The sequence below is a fragment of the Balaenoptera physalus genome (genome assembly GCF_965194825.1).
Source record: "Balaenoptera physalus genome assembly, chromosome: Y".
Classification (NCBI taxonomy): Eukaryota; Metazoa; Chordata; class Mammalia; order Artiodactyla; family Balaenopteridae; genus Balaenoptera; species Balaenoptera physalus.
This window is the reverse complement of record NC_138904.1, coordinates 10,341,594-10,356,009: the sequence shown is the minus strand read 5'-3', so window position 1 is coordinate 10,356,009 and position 14,416 is coordinate 10,341,594. Positions and strand designations below refer to the sequence as shown.

The 14,416-nt window shown below is 43.8% G+C and overlaps 1 protein-coding gene across 1 annotated transcript in view; it reads left to right on the top strand.

Annotated features, from left to right (window-relative positions):
- The window catches only part of LOC309653416 (epidermal growth factor-like protein 6), a 68,436-nt gene extending 54,433 nt beyond the window's left edge, over positions 1-14,003 (top strand). Inside the window, 5 exon segments of the mRNA XM_082448026.1 lie at positions 1,145-1,225; positions 6,589-6,690; positions 8,382-8,575; positions 8,577-8,648; positions 13,572-14,003. Of these exon segments, the coding sequence (XP_082304152.1) occupies positions 1,145-1,225; positions 6,589-6,690; positions 8,382-8,575; positions 8,577-8,648; positions 13,572-13,682 (560 nt within the window). The 3' untranslated portion in view covers positions 13,683-14,003.
- The last annotated feature ends 413 nt before the right edge of the window (positions 14,004-14,416 follow it).

The window sequence follows — 14,416 nt, the reverse complement described above, 5'->3', positions numbered from 1 at the left end:
CAGACCCTCTTTCCGCTCCCAGCCAAGGAAGCCCATTTGTCCTGCCAGCACGGCCGTCTGGACGCCCAGCTTTGCATGCAGCGCACCCCCAGACCCCAGAGAGCGCCCCCTGGTGGATCTGCCTAGCTCTACTTTTTTCCTTCGTGGAGGCACTTTTTACAGGCGCACTCAATGAAAGGAGATTTTCAGAGTTGTGTGGTTATGATCTAAAAAGGCAAGATAGACAGCTGGAGGAAAATTCTATAGAGAGGCTAAGCTTAAGTTTCCTGCATGAGCTGGAGAACTGCCCTTGTCACTGGTGGCCGAGCAGAGCCCATCACCAGCCTCAGCCCCTCCAGGGTGGTTTCCATGTTAAGCCACCCTGGATCCCTCACACTGAGACTTCCCATTTCATTCTCAGCAGGCGTCTGTTGCTACCTCTATATTTTGTCTTGTCTGTTCCTGCTCCATGGCTGTTGGATTTAACCAAATGAAAAGTAGCTTCAGCCCCACCTGTCCAAGAACTAGCATACCAATGACATTATCTCCATTAATAGAGTCAAAATCTCAAGAGAGTATGTTTCCAAAACCTGGTGAGGAGGGATGTGTTATTTAGGTTACTTGGGTGATGCTTAGGTCGCACCTGTGGAAAAAGATGTTCTACATGAGGAAACTGGAACCAATATAAATGCTTTGGAAATGTTAGGGAAATACAGTTGTAACGTATTCTGTCTGTAGAACACAATTGTCCCTTGGTATCCATGGGGGATTGGTTGGTTCCAGGAGCCCTCACAGATACCAAAATCCATGATGCTCAAGTCCCTTATATAAAATAGTGCAGCATTCACACATAACCTACACACATCCTCCCATATACTTTAAGTAATCTCTAGATTACTTAAAATATGTAATACAATGTAAATGCTGTGTAAATAGTTGCCTGGCGTGCAAGGCAAATTCAAGTGTTGCTCTTTGGAACTTTCTGGATTTTTAAAAAAATATTTTCAACCTGTGGTAGGTTGAATCTGTGGATGTGGAGCCCATGGATATGGAGGGCCAGCTGTATATGGTAAAACCCTCTTTGTTCATTCATTCATAACTTCTTAGCACGTGAGGCTTTAGGGGTTTTGTTTTTTTTTTTAACTGATCAAGTGTTCATTGTTAGCCCCTAAGGTGAACGAAGCGGGTGAAGGTGATCTGGTTCTGGTCCAAAGAAAAGCTACAGCATCCCGACTGGAACACAGAAGTGAGTGATGCCTTCTTCCGAGTATACACTGTCTCACGGTGTCCCGTGGTCCTTTCATTTCTTCATAGGATGAGATGGTTGTGTATGAATCACTGCTTCATTCCTAAATACCCAAGGGAAAGATCGTTACATCATGATACCCAGTGCCAGTGTGAAAATAGCAGGTCCTTATGTGATTAATACCAATGATTATGATACTGTAAGGCTGTCTTCTCTCCACCTCTCCACCTGACACCTAGAGTAAAGAAGTGAGGCAGATCATTATGTATGGAGATGGCAGAAAATGACTCATTTGCTTCAACTCCAACCCATGGGGACCCACAACCTGCAAATCATCGTGTACTAAAATCTGGCCCTAAGTGCCTGTGTCAGTTACCTATTGCCACAGTAGTGCTTTGTAACAGACAACCACAAATCCTCGGGCCTATATCAATAAATATTTAGCTTTGCATGTGACTCTGTGGATTGGCTAGTTCTGCTGATCTGAGCTGGTCTGGGTGGGCTCGCCCATTTATCTGCATCAGCTGTGGGCCCGCTCGGTGACTTCGCTCATCTTAGCTGTGCTGTCTCGCAGGCCTGGGGCCTCAGGTGGGACCCCTGGGCTGACTCTGCCCTGCTCCATGGGGTCTCTCATCCTCCCGGAGGCTAGCCAAGCTTTTTCTTGTGAGGCACTGGCAGGGTTCCCAGAAAGAGAGCAGAGGCACACAGGCCTGGTCTAGGCCAGAACTGGCACAGCATGGCTTCTGTCATACTCTATCAGCCAAGGCAAGTCATAAGGCCAGCCCAGGCTTAAGAGTTGGGGAAGGCACGACAACGTCATATTGCAGAGAGCGTGGACCCAGGGAGGAGTAAAAATTGGGACCATTTTTGTGATCATTCTAGCAAAGCCTCATAATCTGGAATTTCTTAGGCATGATCCCTAATTTCCTCTGAGTTTATTTAGCACTTTCACTACCCACGACAAATTACATGCGCATCTCTACACAGACATGAGGGAAAAGCCTACCTATATATGTATCCCTTTTACTTGGTGTAAATATGAATGTCTTGATCTCTTTCCTTTGCAAACTTTCACTTACCACTATACATGTCCTAAGCTTGCGCTAACTGGATTTCCTTCTGTGTTTACCCTGTGATTACATTCTCCAATTCTGTCCTTTTGGTTTATAGGACAATATTCACCATGAAGAAAGTACCTCTCTACTGCACTCCTCCAAATTTAATCTGAGAAGCTTCTACGAAAAACTTTCCAAAGTGTAGTGACCCATGACCCAACTCCTGTAGGCATCTTGTTTTCTTCCGTATTTCTTCTAAGTGTCGCACGTTTTTGTTTGTTTGTTTTTTTGCAGCATGCGGGATCTTAGTTCCCTGACCAGGAATTGAACCTGCTCCCCCTGCAGTGGAAGCGCAGAGTCTTAACCACTGGACTGCCAGAGATGTCCTAGTGTTCCGCTTTTAAAATTTCTCTGCATCAAACATCTTACCTCCCATTTTCCTGGTTAGGAAGCAAATGTTTTATAGCTCAGGGGATAAGCTACCTTCTCTAGGTGCTTGGAACTTCTGCCTCAGCTCTTCTTTACACTTCTAAGTGACATTAATAAATTATTTGAGTCCTTTGTGGATCCCTAAATCAACCAGGTTTCTTACTTTACTTTTTCTTCCATAATCCTCAATGAAACATGGCAAGTTTACAATTTTGCTTATTAGCTTATGCCTCTGATTTTAAAGGTCTTTGAATAAGGTGTCCGGAGTGCTCAGTCTCAATTAGTAGACTCAGGTGGGCCCCCCAACTCTTCCACTTGCTGATTGCCTGGGGCAGGTCACTTAGGCTTGTGATGTCTCATGGCTTTCATGTGTAAAGTCAGAATAAGAGCAACACTCCTCTCTAACGTGCTGTCTTAGGCTGAGTTCCTCAAAAACAGACCTTGAGACAAGAATTTGTGTGCAAGTGGTTTATGTGGGCAGTGATTCCAGGAAACAGCGGTTGGAGACGGGGGAAGAGAAGGAGGCAATGAAGGGCATGTCATTGAGCAAGTTTCCACTGTAGGTGTCTGGAGCTGGATCCAACTGGGGAATCTGGGAGCCAGTGTATAGAACACGTGGCTCAGAATTATCCTACTGGAGGGGCAAGGGAGCTGGGGTATTTATACACCAACTCCCATCTGACATTGATTGAAGGCCACTCTCAGGAGGGTGTTAATTCCCTGGTGCTCCTGGCCTGCCATAAAATCAGGGAAGGACACCACTGTGGCAACTGGATCTCCATCCCAGTTGGACCCTCTACAAGACTGGAGAGAACCTGGATTCCAATCTGACTTCAGGTCCAGGTCCAATTCCAGCACTTAGTGGTCCTACCCAAAGGCAGGGAAGCAGAGGTAGCTAACCACCAAGTCGTGTCCATCATTTGTTGAGAGCTCTCCCGGGGAAAGAACTACCTGGTATTTTGGTCTGCCTGGCTTGGGCGAAGCATGCTCCAGCCAGAGAATACCCGCATTCAGAGAACTGTGGTGTTTGCAGTAGAAAGCCCTGTGCCTGCAAGGGAACATAACGTGCCGACACGTACTGGTGCGGCACCAACAGCATGTGTTTTGGAAGGTGGTATGGATTAAATCAGAGAATGTATTTGAAAGTACTTTGTAAACCCTAAAGCGCTATACAAATGAAATATGGTGCTGGTGAGACCAAAGCCTTGAGTTTTATCTCTTGGCGGAATGGTTGGCTACATACCATTCCATTGCCCCAGTTTACATTCCCCACGTCCCACATGATGCGGAAGAAGGGAGAGTTTGGGACAAACGTGCCACTACAGTTATAAACCAACTGAAAAATTTATGTTGCATTATTTGTGGGCTGCTAACATCAACTTATCAAATGAGTAATAGCACTCACTAAAGAATATTGAAAACTGGAAGCAAGTGTTACCTGGTATCTTTTTATTTATTTATTTATCCTTTTTTTAAATTAATTTTCATTGGAGTATAGTTGCTTTACAATATTGTGTTAGTTTCTGCAGTACAGCAAAGTGAATCAGCTGTACATATACATATATCCCCCCTTTTTGAATTTCCTTCCCATTTAGGTCACCACAGAGCATTGAGTAGAGTTCCCTGTGCTATACAGTAGGTTCTCATTAGTTATCTGTTTTATACATAGTGTCAATAGTGTATACATGTGAATCCCAATCTCCCAATTCATCCCATCCCCCTGCCATCTTTTAATTTTAAAACTGGGACTAGAAATAAAATATCTTTGCTGGAATAGGGAAAAATAGGGGTTAGGAAGAAAGGAAAGTGAGAGAAGAAGCCATGTGTTTGTACTGGCTTAAGATATGTGCAGATGGACAGCCTGGATTTCAGTCTGATTTAGGATTCAGGTCCAGTTCCAGCCCTCAGTGTCTGTGGGACTTGGACAAATCACTATGACTCTCAGTTTTACTTTCCTGAAAATGGGCCTGATTGTAGAATTTTTGTGACAACCAAATCAAATGATGTAAGGTACATGAAAATGTTTTGCAGCTCGTAATAAGTCAACAAACAGTTGCTGCCACTTCTCTCTTTAGCTTTTCCCCTTTCCTTGCCAGTCATTTATTCTTCAGTATAAACTGCCAAAACCCCCAAATCCAAGCCAGAGGCTGGCATTTGTTATGAATCAGAAGCATCTCAGTCTTTCCCCTCTTTCCCAGTGGTGTTTTCTGACACGGACATCAGGGGTTAAGACTTTTTTTGTAAGGGCCAGATGGTAAATATTTTAGGTTTTGTGAACCATACCATCTCTGTTGCATCTGTCAACTCTGTCATTGTAGCTCAAAAGCAGCCATAGGCAATATGTAAATGAATGGGCGTGGTGTGTTTCAATAAAACTTCATTTGCAAGAACAAGCAGTGGGCCAGGATGTTAGTTTGCTGACCCCAATCTACATAAAAGTAACCAGAGGCACTGGTTCAAAGCTTGTACTAACTGGCCCTGTAGTCTATGCAGTTGTTAGGATTTGTTAAATTAACATTCGTTAAGTAGAGCTCCTGGGTGCCACATGGTTCAACAAAAGCCCACAAAAGAAATTGAGATAGAGAAGCTTATTACTCTGGGTCCTGAGGGGCTACATGGCAAGGCCTCCAGGGGCCACAGCGGGAGGTCGAGGCAGGATGTGGGGCACACGCCTCTATTAGGGTCCATGTGTGGAGCGCTTTGGGGTTGCTGGGCGAAGCCTGGATTGCTGGATTCCAACAAAAACAATAGGGGTTTTGGTAAGCTACGAGGGGGTCTTATCTAAGGAGTGCACAAGGGCAAGGCCCTGGGAAGCAGGGGAGACTGTCGATCACAGGGGCTGTTGGGGAAGTCATATCAGGAACTCACTTTTACTCGTGACTCTGCAGGCTTTTATCTAGGGCGTGCACTTGCACAAGGGCTAGTGCCCGTTAGAGGCCCCCACAGGCTGTGGTGCCAAACAAAACGGATGCCAGGGCAGCGATACTGTGGAGTAGCTTGGCTAAGCTCTCTCTTTTTTTTAAATTGAAGTATAGTTGATTTACAATGTTGTGATAGCTTCTGGTATACAGCAAAGTGACTGTTTTATATATATATATATATATATTCTTTTTCATATTCTTTTCCATTATGGTTTATTACAGATACTGAATATAGTTCCCTGCGCTATACAGTAGGACCTTATTGTTTATCCATCTTATTTATAATAGTTTGTATCTGCTAGTCCCAAATTCCCTAAACTCTTTTATTTATTTTATTTTTGGCTGCGTTGGGTCTTCATTGCTGCACGCGGGCTTTCTCTAGTTGCGGCGAGCAGGGGCTACTCTTCGTTGCGGTGCATGGACTTCTTATTGCGGTGGTTTCTCTTGTTGCAGAGCACGGGCTCTGGGCACACGGGCTTCAGTAGTTGTGGCACGTGGGCTCAGTAGTTGTGGCTTGCGGGCTCTAGAGCACAGGCTCAGTAGTTGTGGTCCGCGGGCTCTAGAGCGCGGGCTCAGTAGTTGTGGTGCACGGGCTTAGTTGCTCCACGGCATGTGGGATCTTCCCATTCCAGGAATCGAACCCTTGTCCCCCGCATTGACAGGTGGATTCTTAACCACTGCACCACCAGGCAAGTCCTCCAAATTCCCTAAACTCTTGACAGCAACTGAAAACATGGCACTGACTTCCAAAGCTCCCAGTGTTAAACATTTTCCTAATGCTTTTTTGGTTTTTTTTGGCCGCGCCACGTGGCTTGCAGGATCTTAGTTTCGACAAGGGTTCGAACGCTGAACCCGGGCCCCCTGCAGTGGAAGTGTGGAGTCCTCACCACTGGACCGCCAGGGAATTCCCTTTCGTAATGCTCTTAATGTTGATGAAATGCACCCTTTTTCTTAGCAGATTTAAATATCTCAATTGACTGCAGCTTTGACCACGGGGTCTGTGACTGGAAACAGGATATAGAAAATGATTTCGACTGGAATCCTGCTGACCGAGATAATGGTATTCAGATTTCACTATTTCATGTTCTGCGATACGGCCCAGGGAAAGAGAGCTCCAATGACAGGAGGGTCATTTTTCCTATCACTTGTGTGGTCAGGGTTGTTTGAAAGTTTGGAAACTTTTAAACCTTCCCAAGTCTCCCCTGATGAATGATTGACTTCGGTCAGCATATATTCTCCTCCTTAATCCCTCTCCCACTCACCTACCCACCCCCGCAAAGGATTCTCCAGCAAACCTCTTCCATACTCACTCTCCTACTGCTGAGAGACAGATGTGGGAATTCGTGTAAGGGTTAAGAGTATTTGGGGAAAGGGGGAAGGATCTTGTAGATCCTTCCTCTAGACTAATTCCTCCCTGAGGTCTTTCCTTGCAAGCCCTTACATGCAATCAGGAAACCTGGATATCTCCTAGCAAAAATTCCTTTTAGAACTTGAGATTAAGGTAGAGGGTCCAAGTCCCCTATTTACAAACACCTCATTCAGAAATGACCCTGGGGTTCTCAGCTGTTGCATCACTCAGATTGTCCTCCCTCCCTTCCTGAGCCTCCATCAGATCTCTAGGTGGGCTGGTTCTTCCCTACAGAGTTAAATATAAAAAAGAAACATGGGATGAATCAGCATTTTTAGAAGGATAAAATCTCAAGGACAGATCAAAGTGGGCTTGAACTGGGAGTGAAAGGGAAACCTACCACAATGGGTCACAAAAGAGAGTATAGCTAGAAGAGCTGACAGATAAAATATAGGATGCCTAAATTTCAGATAAGCAGCGCATACTTTTTAGTATATCTCAGACATGTTGTTTGTGTGAAATGCAAACTCCACTAGGCAGCCTGTATTTTTATTTTCTGAATCTGGCAAACTCACTGACTGGGGAAGAAGACCAGACAATCTCTGGGTCCAGTGAAAACCAAAACATTGTCAACCTGGGTCCTGGGAGTGTCTGTGGGCTAGCAGAAGACTCCACCCACCCACCGTGTCTTTTTCCTGGCTTCTAGAGGAATTCTTTTTTCCTATCAACTTCTTCAAACCCCACTCTATGAGAGTTTTTGCCCAAGTCCATCAAAGCCACAACCAGAAGGCGGGAGATGAGCAAACATCCACCACACTGGTTAAAAAATTCTTGGGAAACGGATCTTAGAAACAGAAGGTGACCTGTGTTCCTGCCATCTTCAATCCGAACTTGGAGTGATACGTTACACATGGTGGCTAAGCTCCATGATACCATTGGTACAAAGTCATGTATGTTGTGGATTAAATACCACACTGTGGACACACCTAATGAGCTGGTCATCATACATACCAACTAAGTGGGGAAATGCCGTCCAAGGTTCAAACAACCAATGTGGAAAGTTCTGGAACACAAGTTCTCCATTAGCAGAAAATCACCTACAGTGCTAAAAGACCATTTAATTAGGTTCCTGCCCCATATCTGCTATTACCAAGCTTTGTGAATGTGAGCAAATTCTTCAGTTTCTCCAACTCTTAGTTACCGTCTCTCTGGAGAGCAAAGAACTTCAGCCCTGTGATCCCTAAAATTCATGTTAGCATGAAAATGTTCCTAAATGTTCGAAATGAAAAGGACTTCAGCTTTCCCTATAGGAGACAAGCGTTCTTTTTTACAGCTATTTTATACAGTATAGCCAAACCCTTTACATTGGCCTCATTAACTGTGGGTTTTTCTTCTCTTTCACGCTGTTGGCTACTATATGGCAGTTCCGGTCCTGGCAGGTCAGAAGAAGGACATCGGCCGTTTGAAACTTGTCCTCCCCAACCTGCAACCCCAAAGCAACTTTTGTTTGCTCTTTCATTACCAGCTGGCTGGAAACAAAGTAGGGAAACTTCGAGTGTTTGTGAAAAACAGTAATAATGCCCTGGCATGGGAGATAGACCAGGAGCACGGATGAACGGTGGAAGATGGGGAAGATTCAGCTGTATCAAGGGATTGATACTCCCAAAAACGTAAGTGGAAAACATATTAAACGAGATATTTACATTCTTTTTCAGTGATTTAACAAACAAAACGAAACACTTACTGAAGTACCTAGGCACTGGGGCTGCAAAGATGAATTAGACTCTTTCCTCCACTTAAAGAGCTTATATTCTGGAGTGAAATAGATGAGGTAATTAATAGCACAACTAATGATAATACTTGTCAAGTGCACGCGTATCAGCATTTTATGGGAATGAGCTGTTGGTGTGTGTCAGGCTCCTCTGGCCAACTTCCTTCCGAACCAGGCTCTAAACTCCTTAACATGTGAAAGCTCATTCATTTTATGCCCAGGACTTATCACAATGAATGGAGACTGGAAGGTCACTTTTTTAAAAATTTATTTTGTTTAAGTATAGTGGATTTACAATGTTGTGTTAATTTCTGCTGTACAGCAAATTGATTCAGTTATACATATATATATTTTTTCATATTCTTTTCCATTATGCTAAATCACAGGATATTGAATATAGTTCCCTGTGCTATACAGTAGGACCTTGTTATTTATCCATCCTCTCTGTAATAGTTTGTACCTGCTAACCCCAAACTCCCATTTCTTCCCTCCCTACCACCCTCCCCCTTGGCAACCACAAGTCTGTTCTCTATGTTTGTGAGTCTGTTTTGTAGATAAGTTCATTTGTATCATATTTTAGATGCCACATATAAGTGATATCATATGGTATTTGTCTTTCTCTGTCTGACTTACTTTACTTAGTGTGGTCATCTCTAGGTCCATCCAAGTTGCTGCAGATGGCATTATTTCATTTTTTTATGGCTGAGTAGTATTCCATTGTATATGTCTACCACATCTAGAAGGTCATTTTTTTAATGTTTTTTGGACTGCACTGAGAGAGTGGCCATTGTCTGGGGTACCTAAGACCACCCTCAAGTTCCATGATTCCCTAGAAGGACTCAAAGTACTCAGAAAACCTGTTATATTCACGATTATAGTTTGTTACAGTGAAAGGATATAGATTAAAATCAGCAGAGGGAAAAGCCATGTAGGGCAGAGGAGAGATTGGGCACAAGCGTGTAATTTTCTTCTCCTGGTGAGTCATAGGGACAGCTCTTAATTCTCTTAGTAATGATATGTGACAACATGCACAAAGTACTGCCCACGAGGGAAGCTCACACAAGCCTTGGTGTTCAGGGGTTTTGTTCTGGGTCAGTCTGCTCGCGTGACTGCCCACATGGCTGACCCTAGTTACTCAGTCTTTAGTTTCTCCGGAGGACAGGCTGATACTGTGTGGCCCAAGGTCCCCACCATAAATCACATTGTTAGCATAAATTATCTGGCATGGCCACAGACACTCTTAAGAGGTAAGATATTCCAGGGACTTAGAGGTTATTTTCCAGGAGCCAGTCAAGGTCCAAACCTGTCTTTGGAATGTGCAAGGTTTGGACAACCCAGACCTGCTGAGTTCATCCTTTACTGCCCAGAGGATTTAATAAAGGAAAAGGGAGCAGAGTTTTAAAAGGAAGTTGACCAATGGGATGTACTGCTCAGAAAGAACAAATAGGATAAAAATGACAGTCTGTCAAGTTTGACCATCAGGAGGTGGCTACGGACCTTTGCAGGAGTCGTGTCTTTGGAGGGGAAGAGAGAAAGCCACACTGTAGAGCCACCAGGAGGGAAGGGAGCAGAGCCCTGGGGACAGCCCCTCTAGGCTGTTATGAGAAGTTTGCTCGAGGTGGGAAGGGAAAAGATAGGGTGAAATCTGGAAGGAGATACACGAAGAGCAGAGTACCAACCAGTGGTGACAAGAAGAATGTTCAGGACTCCATTTCTACTTTGCTTGTGAAAGAGAACGTGTTAGTCAACGGAAGTAAACTCCTGTACTAGGCGTCAAACCAAACAGCCATGACCTTAGTGTCGGGTGTTAGATTCAGCATCCCTTCATTCACTCATCACACTTGAATCACAGCAGAACATCTTATATAAAATACATCCTGGGGGCTTCCCTGGTGGCGCAGTGGTTAAGGATCTGCCTGCCAATGCAGGGGACACGGGTTTGAGCCCTGGTCTGGGACGATCCCACATGCCGCGGAGCAACTAAGCCCGTGCGCCACAGCTACTGAGCCTGTGCATCTGGAGCCTGTGCTCTGCAACAAGAGAAGCCACCGCAATGAGAAGCCCGCGCACCGCAACAAAGAGTAGCCCTGCTCGCCGCAAGTAGAGAATGCCCGCGTGCAGCAACGAAGATGCAACTCAGCCAAAAATAATAAATAAATAAATAAATAAATAAATAAAATTTTTAAAAAAAGAATAGATACCCCAAAAAAATTTTTTTTAATAAATAAATAAATTAAATTAAATAAAATACATCCTGGGCTTCCCTGATGCAGTGCAGTGGTTGGGACTCCGCCTGCTTCCCTGATGCAGTGTAGTGCTTGAGAACCCGCCTGCCAATGCAGGGGACATGGGTTTGAGTCATGATCCAGGAAGATCCCACATGCTGCGGAGCAACTAAGCCCGTGCGCCACAACTACTGAGCCTGCGCTCAAGAGACCGCGAGGCACAACTACTGAAGCCCGCATGCCTAGAGCCTGTGCTCCACAACAGGAGAAGCCACCGCAATGAGAAGCCTGCGCACCGCAATGAAGAGTAGCCCCCGCTCGCTGTAATGAGAGAAAGCCTGCGTGCAGCAACGAAGACCCAACGCAGCCAAAAATAAATAAATAAATAAATTTATAATGAAAAATAAATAAATTAATTAAATAAAATGCATCCTGAGACATGACTATGGATAAACGTATATGTTGGGCCAAGTTAATGAACTTACTAACCATTCTTTCCCAATTCCAGGGCTGGTTTAGGACCAACGAATGCCTTAATTCTAGTTTATTCTCACTGCAAAAAATTTGAGTCAATACACATCCAATCCACATATTTACTCGTTGTGTTTGTAGCATAGTTTGGGGATCGTAACATTGAGTCGTGCTGTAGAGGGCTGAGATCTCTGTTGGAGAATTGAAGCATGCCTCTGCACAACATTCGTAGTTACCTCCATGTTTACTGAATTTATATACTGAGAAATATTTTACATAACTCAATGGCTTGCTGGGGGTGTATGCTATCAAAACAGTGATTTTATTTAAATGCACATTTTTGAAAACATGCCCCCAAAGAGCCTGGCCTGTTAGAAGGGTACACAGGCCCAGCAGGGGCCTGAGGCAGGCACCTGTGCCCTGAACTTTTTCAGTACTAGGGCAAACCTTGATGGGGCGCAGTGGAGGGTGGGGAAGCCAAAAAGTCCAGACTAAAGTGTGCATTTCAGTTCATCAGTGTCATATTGGCTGTGGATATTTGTAGCAGATGTGAGTCTTACTCCGTAAATTTAGGCATACAAGGTAAGTCGCGTTGCTTTCTCTAAATCAAATTACATCTGAACCCAAAGCCCCATCCCACTAGGCTGTGTGGCAGGGGGATGGCGCTGCGTGGGATTCAGTCTCCGTTATTTGCTCACACAGGGTTGAGTGAGGGCCGCCCTCCCCAGGGTGGCCTGAGCATCTGAAAGGCTAAAAGTGGCACATTAAGAGATGGGCAGCACATCTTCCCTTCATCGTGAGGGCCCTGGAGACCCACATTTTGTGCACCCACGTGGTTCTTCAAGTCACTCTTCAATTTCCATGCCAGACTGGACCCAGAAAACTTTACTGGAGTCTTGCTCCTGGGAATCCATCCTCTGTAGGAAGTTCGGGCAACCGTTTCCCACCCACGGCTCGGCCACGAAGACACAGTGGTGTGGCTCCTAGTCCTGGAGAATCTCACTTTCCCCCTCATTCCTTCTGCTTCTACCCCTCACAGGCACCTCACTCCACCTTCTACTGGCTTAGCCTTCTCAAGGAGGTTAAGCCTGCAGGGGGCAAATATCAGCAAGGGGATGTCTTGTAGAAAAGTCTGCTTTTGATTTTTATATCCCAAATCTCCTTGACGAAAGAGAACGTAAGAATCCTGCCTGAATTTTTTTTGTTGTTCCAGACTTGGCAAAAATGCAGTGGAAAAACAAACGCAAATTAGGATGTCAATTCATTATCCTGATATTTATTTTTAGTTATCTGGGAGTATCAGTCAGGGATTTTAGTGATGGGAAAGCCACCATATCCCAAGATCTAGACATGCCTCCCCTCATTATCCCACCCATTGCAGCTGCTGTGAGGGGTCTGCTTTTCGGCTCACTACTTTTAAAACTTATCTCAAAGGAACATCTTTCTGAAAGCCGTTCCTGCCTGAGAAGAGACTAGGGGAGGAAGAGATTTCTGTACCCAGTTGTGCTATCACTTGCTGCTCAGTGATAGCTTGTCTCCAGCCATTCTCAAGAAAATGAATCCAGGGAGCGTAAGAAAACAGAGAGTAGCCCGGGCAGTGGGCATTCAGTCTGTCTTTGCCCCCATTTGTCCTTCTGAGGCTTCCACTTTTCTCTTTGGAGAGCCAGGGAAAGCCGGACGCACTGGTCATCACGCAAGCCTAAAGTTGCTTCATCTCTGCTGCCCTGAACACTGCTCTGTGATTATGTTATGTTCACGGGGAGTATTCGATTCCTTCTAGCCTGGTTTTCGAGAAGAAAATCATATTATTCTTTTACTTTTGCTTTTTTATTTTTTTTCTTTAAATGGGAATTCCAGAATTTCTTCTTAAACCTTACTCTTCTCAGCTTTCGAGGGCTTTCCAGCTTCTTTTAGGTGTTGCAGTGACCCTGTTTTCTCTGAATGTAATTCACTCAGTGTAGATACCTGGCATCTGGAAAATATATTATTATATATTCAGTGTCAAAGCCTGTTTCTATGCAATAGGGACATATGAATTTAGTCCAGTTTAATAGCTATTAAATACTGGGACTTTATCATTGCTTTAAATATCTTGAAGTAATTTTTTATTCCCTCTCCATTATTAGATCATTTTTGAAGCAGAACGTGGCAAGGGCAAAACCGGAGAAATTGCGGTGGATGGCGTCTTGCTGGTTTCAGGCTTATGTCCAGATGGCCTTTTATCTGTGGATGGTTGAGTGTTACTGTTGTCTTTTGTATCTTTATATTTGGCTTTTTATGTCAGTTCTCTGTTTTTTGACATTATATCATAGATCCTCCCCCCATTTTAGAAATACAAACTGAAAAATTGTGATGTAGCAACAGAATCATTATTGTAAGATGCCTTTCTTGTACAAGATATGCCAATATTTGCTTTAAATATAGTACCACTGTGTCATCTCATTCATTTCTGAGTCTATAAAATGTGGATGTGTCAGTTCAGCCCTCCTCCCCCCACCCCAGTACATTTCATGTGTCTACATGATTTGATGAACCACTTAATATAACATTTCGAGAATTACAAAAAAAAAAAAAAAAAGCACAGAGAAATGTTTAACTGTTTGACTTTTATGGCGCTTCTTGGAAACTATAACATCACAGATAGACTTTTACCTAAGTGGCTTAGCCTGATATTTTACAACCAAATTTGTATATTTAAATTCTTTGTAATAATAATATCTAAATAATAACCTTGTGTCATAGTTTCTAAGTAAGAAAATGTGTTGTTGATTCTGTGTTTAATTATGTGTATGGTTATTTGCTTTGCTAGAAAATGTGTTTTTCATTCTTTTCTCTATGGAAATACTTAGATATATATATATTTATTTTACTTACATTCTTAAAAATTCTTAAAATTACTTGCCATTATGGGAACACATGACTGCTTTATTAGGCCTCATAACTGCAATGCCAATTAGCGTAAGTTGTTGAA